This window comes from Trachemys scripta, chromosome 1 (genome assembly GCF_013100865.1).
Source record: "Trachemys scripta elegans isolate TJP31775 chromosome 1, CAS_Tse_1.0, whole genome shotgun sequence".
Lineage (NCBI taxonomy): Eukaryota > Metazoa > Chordata > Testudines > Emydidae > Trachemys > Trachemys scripta.
Window position 1 is genome coordinate 88,455,891 of NC_048298.1, and position 10,067 is coordinate 88,465,957.

Here is a 10,067-nt window from a genome sequence, read left to right on the forward strand (position 1 = left end):
TTAGTAAATATGTTTTTAAAGCCACTAAAGCTCATTTGACTTTGCCAATAACCGAGTTTTAGTTTGCAATAGTTCATTGAAAAATCAGGGGAAAAATCAACCAGAATGAAAAATTTCCATAAAAAATTTCTTTTGATTAAAAAGCTACATTACATAAAAATGTTTTGCCAAAAAATTTCAACCAGTTCTAACCCAGGGACCTCCCAGCCTACCCTACAATTTGGGATCTACAAACTCCCTGATACCACCTACCCATCAAGATTAACCTGTTGTGGGCCTCTCCTTTAAGTTCCTGGCTTAGGTACTCAGTGAGGTCTGGGAGCTGAATATGTGTACATGGCTGCAACTCCAATAAAGTCAGTACAGTTGCCCTTGTAATGCCCCACCTGTATTGGAGGCTGTTGGGTCTAAAGAGCAATGGGAACAGTAGGGCTGACCAGGCAGCAACTTCCTCTCTAGATTATTGCTGTGAGCAGGCCAAAGAAAGATGCAGCAACGGAAACATTTCGTGGAGTCTGGAGGTAGCATGGCCAGCATTAGGAGAAAGAGATGCCAGTAGCGAGCAAGGCAGCAACTGGTACCAGAAAGGAAGGGATACAGTAATGGAGAGTTAGTAGATAGGGACCTCGGTGGCTGAGTTGTATCATCAAAGGGGCAGCAGGAACAGAACTGAAAGGGAGAAAGTCCAGTTCAGGAAGGATAGGAAAGACAAGAGATCAGAGGAACGGTAGGAATAGCCACAAAAGGGACAGTACCTACAAAGAGGAAAGACAGTAATATAAGGGCAAAAGGGGACAAGTTAAAGGAAGAACAGTACTGTTAAACAAAAGGAAAATAATTAGAGAGTCTAATCTAAGAAATTATTAGAAAACTGAGGAAAGTAAAGCAAGAGTGAAATGTGAAAGAAATAAGCTGTAATAAAAGAAACTAATTAAAGAGAAACAAACTTAAGAATAAAGAGGAAGTGTGCTGTATGGAATATAAGAAAAAGGACTGTAAAAAGGAAAAAAAAACCCAAACACCATATTATGGTATATAAGGTGAAGTGACAGGGATAGAGAAACGGTCAGAGACCAAAGGACTGTGAACCAGAAAGGAGTGAAGAGATAATTGTTTAATCAAGTAGCCAAAACACAGTGTCAAGGAATACAAGCTTTTATTTACCCTGGAATTCAAAACAGTAAACGAAGATTGCTGAAGATATAACTCAAATTTTCCTCCAAAATCTGGGCTTACAGGGGCTGGAAACTGAAAAAGGACCATGTAACAGTGGGGTTTATATTCTAGGGCATTGTATTTTCCAATTCAAAATTATGTTATTTCATAAATGCAAATTGTTACCTATAAAGTGAGTTTGATTAAGATAATAGTAAATATATAGTACGTAACAGTTTACAGTAGATTATGGTATAAGCCTAAATAGTAGTTCCTGCTAAAACAACTAACTCTGCTTTACCTGTGATTATTCCCAATTTTACTGATTTCTATTTTACCCCAACTGATTGAGTTAAAACATAATTTGGCCTCTAAATTGCCTGTCTCACTTGATTGCTCTGATTCAGAACACTCCTCTCTTGGGTTCATTCCAAATTAGCTGAATTTATTTGGCCCAAGGATACTCCAGATCCTGAGGAGTAGGGGAATAATGTTTAGATATGAACTTTCCACAATACTGTAATTCAGCAACTAAAGAATTACTGGGTTCAGAATGTATATGTATGGCCTGCAATAGAGTCATATGACGGTCTGTGCTCCTGTTGGCTAGAGCTAGGAATGTTGAAAGGTAATACATTGTAGCAGCTAATATTCTAGTCTGCATCTGTATCTAAATGAGCTGGAGACAGAGCTGTGCTGAGAGCTGCTTGGGATGCGATCTGATTTCTTTCACACCTTGCTGAATTTGTCTGAGTTTAGTAAAAGTTAACATTAATTTAGAAATGCTAAGTAGGTGCTTGTTGATTCTCTGCTATACAACAGGGAATCCAATTAGGATGAAAGTCTTTCCTATTTGTTCTAAGAAGATTGGCTGCATATGAATACAGTATCTTTCCAGAAAGAACTGTTGAAACAGCTGCATTTGATGCAGCTGAAGCCCTTATTTTAACATAATTGAAAAGAGCTTTAATACTTAGTTGACCATTTTGGATCATTATCTCCTCACAAATCAAATTATAGAAGAAATAAACTGAAAGGGCATATTCTTGACCATATTAGGAAGAAAAACGAATGGAATATGGACTGACTGAAGAGCACCACAAAAGCTAGATGAGACAAAAATTGGATTGACATTTTGAAGGGATATTATGTTCCCGGAGCAAATCTTAAAGCAGAGCATTACAAGGCACGCTTGAGAAACAGCTAGAAGGGGAAACATGCTCCAAGTCCCTGACAGATGTAAAGAAAGTGGCAGCAGGAACATATTGCTTTGAGGTATTCCTAGGTGAAGCACTGCATGGCAGTTCTTTTGTCATTCTTTGGTGGCCCTAAACTAAAAGAGTGCTTGTTCCAAGTAACCCATACAAGACTCTACACTAACCATGGCTGTGGAGAGAGGATACATTTTCATGTGACCAAACAAAGTGCACATCTGGTTGGCAGTAAGCAGTTCAAAACCTATATATTGTTAAACAAATTGTAATAATAGAAAACAAATTAGAACATTTTCAGGAGGTGTTGGGTTTTTTTTTTTTTCATTTTTTGGGAAGCTTGCGTGCTACATGCTTCTTCAAAAGACTAGACTGTTGGAACTGCAGATCACTAGGATACATTGGTGAGAGTCTGCTGAGGATACTATGCAGCTCGTTATGAGAACTACTATGGATAAGACAGCACCAGACACTGATGAACTGTATACTGTTTGACAGCATAGAAATGCTTTAACTCATTACTATGTGCTAAAATACTGATGAATAACCATGAAACAAAAAAGGATACCAGGGCTGCCGTTTCTTTGAAAAACGTGGGCCTGATTCACCACTGTGTTACTCCAGTTTTACACTGATGTAAGTCCATTGATTTCAGTGCAAAACCAGAGTGAGGCAGTAATGAATCAGGCCCTATATATTAATAAAGCATTCGGTATGGTGTCTTGGAACTCGTATGGGACTATAATACCAATTTACAAAGGAGGTCAATATCCTCATCCCCATTTTACGATGGGGAACCCAAGGTACAGACAGATGAAAGCCCAAGGTCACAATGTGCATTTAAAACTTATATAAAAAAAGATTGGAGGTTTGGGGTTGGTTACATCAAGGTAAAAGTAAGATATGCATCAAGGTAAACAGTACAGGTCAGAGTATCTGCTATGTCCAACCTCTGCAGGGCACAGCAGAAATAGGGTTGTCAGGGAATTGGTTAAAGCTCCCTGATTCTCTGCCAAGCCAGGCTTTCGGCCTGGGGGTTTCTCTAATCTTCACTAGCTGACTATGGTCCCTAAGGGACCTTCCAGGGACAACTGAGGATTGCTGGAGTTCATCATGCTATGGGTTCTGGGGACAGAGGCATAGGAGACACATTGGGGGACTCACACCCAGTTTCCACTCCCTTTGTGCCACCAAGAATCTGGCCCTATAATTTTTACTTCTGGTTTTAACAATGGAGTTGGTTCTGTCATTACTGGGATGCAGCTGGATATGCCCCTTTGCCTCATTGGTCTAAGGTAAATAAAATATCCAGTGTCCTGAAGAGGGTTATGTGGAAAATATGCTGATGTGTTTGCCCATAGACTGGCTTTGGTAAAGATGAACTCATGCCATGCTAGAATGGTACCTCAGTCTTATATTGAAAAACATGAAGAGAATGCGGTTAACCAAAATGTCCTATAACCTGTTCAATTTTCAGAATGAGTAGCATCTATTGTGTGTCTTCAGAAACACGCTGGCACTGTCGGCACTTGCAGAGCTTATAAGGTAACAAGCCATGTGAACTAATATCCAGTTGCCCAAGTCCAGGATCTACTAGCACAGGTTTGCAAAACTAGATGTGCCTCAAGTTTACAAGCAGGAGGCGCTCCAACAGGTGTCACAAAAATACTTGTGCTTAAATACCCAGTTTCAGCATAATTGATTTCCCCATGGAGAGACTAGCCCTCTGGAAGTATATCAGCATATCTCAAATCAAATATTCCAGTGTTTTTGTGGTGTCGTCTGCCTTCTGGATGCTCTCATAGTTTTAAACAAGGAAACTAATTAGAGAAATCTGGACTGTTATACACAGATCAATCCTCCTTGACCAGCTTTCCTCTTCTCAGTGAGCCTGTATTCCTAGCAGAACTGATTCCCTGTTGCATTGTCTCCTGTGCCATCATTTACACCTGTGCAGTGAATGTAAAATGCTACCATTCTGATTTGGGTGTGTTTTCTTGACCCCACTGTAAATGATTACACCAGGTGCAAAGCAGTGGAGAATTAGTCCCAACATCTCCTCATACCCATGGAAATGGGCTCACTGTGAAGTGGTTGTTTTGGGGCACCATCCCTCCCCCACCCAAAAAAATAAATAAATAAATTTGCTTTTGTCTGAATTCTTTGTGCCATTCATAACTGTTATTCAAGAAAGTTTGATTTACCTCTTCCTCCAGTGCCCCAGATTGCATAGCACATGTTTCAGTAAGAGGCTACAAAGCAGCAGCAGGATTAAAGGGAGAATGCCACTTCTGTGAATTATTTGGCAGTTATAGCAGAGGATCATGGAGCACTTTCTGAAGTGCCCTAATTAATGAGTGCAGGGGTAGCTAAGGAGCGTGAGCATCTTCACTTAAAAAATGGGGACAGGGCAGAAATGAGCAAACAAGAAGAATGGAGATTAAATTCCTCTTACCCCATGAGAGGATAGAGTTGAGATCCAAGGGCAGTGGGAGTCTCTAAAGGGACAGCCCAAGACTGAATAAAAATGGAGGTTGGGTGGGGAGCCTAGCACTTACCAGATCTCTCCTCCTCTCATACAAAGATAGGAGGGTCTCATACCTAGAAGGTGGTGTGTTGAAGAAGTGCCCACCCACATGGTGCCAAGATACTCAGATAACATGGCAATGAGCAGAGTAAAAATGCCTAGTATGGACAGTTAGATAACTGTGGAATCAAGATAAACTGGCTAATCAGTGCTGGAGCTCTCAAATTGAAAACCGATGTTTGAAATGCCTGCAGTGACAAGTGGATGAAGCCCGTGTGTCCCATACTATGCAATGACCTCATCCCTAGCTACAGCTCTCTCTTTCAATATAGAGAGCAGGGGAGGGGAGGAGTGGGGAGAATCATTTCTCTTATTAACTTGGTGCTGCATCTTTTAGCACATTTTAATTTCTTCAGCAAATAAAAGAACCTTTGTCTTCTCACTCCAACCCCAACTAGCAGCCTCTGGTTATTCAATGCTTCTGTCTGCCTCGAACCTTTGGAACATGCCTGTCTTGGATTCCCTCCCAACTGAATCTGACAGGAACCATAAATATTCTCTGATCCCTTCTGCTTCACCTGTAATTCGCCTAGTGCTGGCAATGAGCTGAGCTGTCTGCCTTTGTCAGGATCAAAACAGGCATCTAAGCCATATGATGTCAGACTATATTACCCACCACAACCACCCTGCCTCTCCTATGAGCACTCAGCAGAGGACAGGGAAAGGTATGGCCTGCAAGTCTGTCCACACTGTCTTCGTTAGCCCATGACATCATCCTCGAGCCTTCTGAGTCTCTCCCTGCCCCCAAGCATACACAAATACTCCCTATTATGCGGGGTTATAGTTAAAGCTCAGGCAGTGACCCAAGCCCAGCATGAAACAAAGCTGCTAACTATATACAAGATTCAAGCTACCTCTGCATGGCAGTGCAGTCAAGCAACAATGGCTGCAGCCAGACTGCAGTTTTATATCTTGGGATCAAGGAGGGTGACGGACTGCCTCTCCAGGGGCATTAGATTGTCAGGTGTCTCTTCAGATTATGATCTCATTACAAATTCATTGTGATAACACAACCTTTATATATTGCTTTACATCTTCGAATTGCTCTGTAAACTAACTGATTCATATCAGTGATACTATAAGCAAAAGAGCAGGATGCCTGGGTGGTAAGTGAATGCGAGAAAGCTCCAGGGGAAATCCATCAGGGTGTGGTAGTAGGATTTAGCCCTTTTCCATCTTCTAAACTCTTCACAAACACGAATGAATGAATCCACTCAGCAGTCTTGGGAGGCAGGTAGGGACCATTAAACCCATTTTACTGATGAAGAACTGAGGCACAGACAGGTTAAGTGACTTGCTGAAAGTCAGGGGGAATCCATGTAAGAGTGAAGATTACACCTAATGAGTTCCTGGCTCTCAATCCTCTCATCAGTCTATGCCTCTCTGCTGGTGCTGGAAAACAACTAGGATCACTTATCTCTGGGTCAGTAGTCAGACAGTGACTAAGCACTGTACTGAGGCTCTGTGCTGCAGATAGTGAGGAAGAGGACTGAAAAACATTCACTTCCCATCTCAATTGTTGATTAGTGTTGCTGTGTGCTGATAAATATTTTTTGTATTTCATCCTAATGATAGATGCATTTTAATAGTGAGAAAATGACTTACAGTTTGCATGTAGCAGTGGCGTGTTATGACGGTTTTAGTAAGGCATGCAACAACTCACGTTTAGGTGGTCCAAAATGGCATCCTCCATGTGGCATGACCTCACGTATCCGGTCACACCTGGGTTGAGATCACACTGTGCAGAGGATGCCATTTTGTTCTACAAATGCAGTGTGACATTACATCCTCACAAATGCCATCCTTCATGAGGAGTGGACAGTCATCCTGAGCGCTATCAGCTGGACAACATACAGCCACTCAAGCATGCAGGCAAGGCAAGCCTTGTATACAGACAGCATGCCACTGGTGTGTAACTCCTTCCCTTTCTTGCCTAAACCCCCAATCGTTTTTTTTTTTTTTTTAATTCTTATTTCCCTTTAGGAGCATTAATCTGTGTTTGTTTTCCCTTCTGTAAAATAGAGCTAATACTCATCCTCCCACCCCACCTCATAAGGTTGTTGTGGTTAGTTAATATCTGTATAAACACCAGGCATCTCTATTAAACTGCTTTGTAGTACCTGGGTAGAAAGCACCTAAAAAACTGCCAAGTATTATTTATTATTATGAACGTCCAAACTGAGTGACCATTATGTATGACTAATGCCAGTGGTGTCCCAATACCACATTAATTCAGAGATGGCAACTGGTGGCCATGGGGCTGCATCTGACTGGCCAGGTCATTTTATTTGGCCCATCACAGCCCCACTCGGGCAGGCGACCCAGTGGTACCAGGAAAGGCGCAGGGCACTGCAGGGGAACGCCTCACCTGGCACAGGAGCCACTACTGTGGGCTGAGCTTGCTCTCCAGCCCCCCCTCCGGGGCAGAACCTGACCCCAGCCTCCCGTGCCCCGACTCACCCCTGGGCTATGAGCCAGGCTACTGGCATCAGGGCCGAGGAGAAGCCCAGGGAGGTGGGGCCAGCGCTTATATTGCCCCACACCGAAAACCCTGGGCCAGGGGACTGACAGGCCCTGAGCAGAAGAGCCCTGCGCAGGCTCCAACGCAGGTCGGTATTGGCGAACCTCCCCCGTCTCTCTAACGCGCGGCTGGGACCCAGGCACGTGCACCGCGCCGCAAGTCGCACGCGCAGGAACACGGCCCCGGCTCACCCCTAGCGAGACTGCGCTGCGCAAGCAGCACCAGGGGAGGGGGAGTAACGCGCGCGCCAGACAGTCACGCGCCGGGAGACCGAAGTAAGGTAACGGAAGCGAACTGCGCACGCGCGCGCAGCGCGAGGGCCCTCACGCCGCACCAAGGAAGCGCGCACAGCACGCGGTGTGATTCTCCGGCGGGCGCGCGCGTGCACACACCTGCGCATGCGCGTCGCTCAACCTCACACTTTTTTCCCTGGCCCCTCCCGCCCGTACAGTCGCACATGCGCAGTGGCGTGCGGTGATCTTGCTCCGCGTACGCTGCGTGCGTTGGGCGGTCCGGCGGGTGATGACGCAGCACGTGGTGGCGGTTTGAAGTCCTGGCGCGGCAGAGCCCGCGCGGTACTCTGCAGTGATGTCGCTTGTGAGGCCCTTCGATAAACTCCCGACGCTCAACTCGGCCGCTATCTTGGTAGGTCTGTAAGGAATCCGTGTCCCGTCCCCTTCCCGGGGCGTCCGGGACCAATCTCCCCGTTACCGCCGCATCCCTGCAGTTAACCGTAGGCTTCGGCCAATCGGCGCCTTCCGGCGCTTTTGGCTACGCCCTACGTCCTGATTGGTGCTCTGACTTTAGTATGCAAACAAGTCGCCCCGCCTCCCCAGGGGCCTGTGCTGATAGGCGGGGAGGCTTGTTTGCCCCGCCCCTCAGAGCGACTGTGGGCCGGTCTCGTGCCCTCCCCTCTGGCTAAGCAGGATCATGTCTGGTCAGTACCTGCACAGCGGACCCGGTTGGAGCAGGGGCTGGTGGGGTGACTGGGCCATGCGTGCTCTGTGGATGGTTACCTGAGCCCCAGCCTGACCGTGGGGGGTGTGGCACTACCAAGGATACCTCCTCTGCTGGGCTACAACACTGACACCCCGGTCACCTCTGTTCTCCTTAACCTGTGCTAAGTGTTCCCCTAGTGCCAGGGGCTTGAGAGTCCTGCACAGCTGGACACATGTGCCTGGGATCTGATGGGCGCAGGCCCAAAATGTAGGGCCAGGTGGCTGCAACCTCTCTCCACAGAGGTGCTGTTAACCAGCTGCCCCATCCTGCCCCAGAGGTGGCTGCCTGTGTGTGAACCATCTTCCCCGAGCCTTGTAGTTCATAACGTGCCCTGGGACCTCTCAAGGTGAAGGGCACTAGCTAGTGACTTCCCCCCCATCTTTTGGTTGTATCTCTTACAAGTCATTTTCCCTTCCTGAGCAGTTGGTGGGCACGGATGAAAGTCAGCAGCAGCAGCTAGCAGAGGCAATTCTTAAGGAGAAAAAAAACTTCAAGATAAATATGTAAGTGATGGAAAAGGGTGGAACAAAAATCTTCCCAATTCAATTCTGAAATTATTCTTTGGAAAGGTTTATTTGTGTCTTTTTTTTTTTTTTCCCCTTCTAGACTCAGTCTCAAGTTGAGATCTGGTCAGATAGGCTTGTGGAAGTAGTATTGGTTATGGCAGATTAAGTTAAAACTGAGGCACTGCAGGAAATGAATAGTGACTCAGTAGGGCTGCATCTGCGCTTGTCAAATGCAGACCTGAAGCTCACTCACAGGTGCAATCTCCCCGGTGGTAACAATGGAATCAAGTGTAGTCCAAGGGCATTCACTTCACGGATAGAATTTGCTTTTCTGAACCCCCAGAGCACAATATTGCATCGATGTGATTGTGCAACTGCAAGTTACAACTTCTCAGGATTTAGGTGTATGTACAAGAGACAAGTTGCATTCTCTTCAGGAAATAGCAGCCCACACCTGATTAGAGGGGGAGAATACTTAGCCCTCTGTGGAATGGTCTACCCTGAAGCTGGGGACATGCCTCCTGGTGTGGGCAGACAGACTTGCACTATCTCTGCTCAAGCTTAGGGTTACCATATTTCAGCAAGCAAAAAAGAGGAGGGGAGGAACCCCGCCCCCATCCTGCCCTAGCCCCGCCCCTGCCCCCCCCCGAACCTCCAACCCTCCCCCCACTCCTTGTCCCCTGACTGCCCCCTCCTGGGACCCCTGCCCCTAACACCCCCCAGGACTCCACCCCCTACCTAAGCCTCCCTGCCTCTTGTCCCCTGACTGCCCCCTCCTGAGACCCTCCCCCCCATCCTAACTGGCCCCCTAGCTGTACCCTGACTGCCCCAACCCTTATCCACATCCCCACCCCCAGACAGATCCCTGGGAGTCCCACGCCCCCATCCAACCACTCTCCACCCCCTGACAGCCCCCCCCGAACTCCCGACCCATCTAAACCCCTCTGTTCCCTGTCCCCTGACTGCTCCGATCCCTCTCCCCACTCCTGCCCCCTGACAGCCCCACCCCCCAGAACTCCCAACTCCCCCCTCCCCCCGCTCCTTGTCCCCTGACTGCCCCCTCCTGGGACCCCTGCTCCCAACTGCCC

The 10,067-nt window shown here is 46.6% G+C and overlaps 1 protein-coding gene across 3 annotated transcripts in view; it reads left to right on the forward strand.

The window, feature by feature from the left end:
- Nucleotides 1–7,425: 7,425 nt before the first annotated feature.
- CENPM (centromere protein M) overlaps nt 7,426–10,067 on the forward strand; it is a 14,163-nt gene continuing 11,521 nt past the window's right edge. For 2 of the 3 annotated variants that reach the window (XM_034775105.1, XM_034775127.1), the window contains exons 1-3: nt 7,426–7,562; nt 7,926–8,119; nt 8,897–8,976. In XM_034775105.1, coding sequence (XP_034630996.1) covers nt 8,063–8,119; nt 8,897–8,976 — 137 coding nt within the window. In that variant the 5' untranslated portion in view covers nt 7,426–7,562; nt 7,926–8,062. Of the gene's footprint in view, nt 7,563–7,671; nt 8,120–8,896; nt 8,977–10,067 lie in introns of those variants that run through there. The other variant, XM_034775116.1, reaches the window with a different exon arrangement.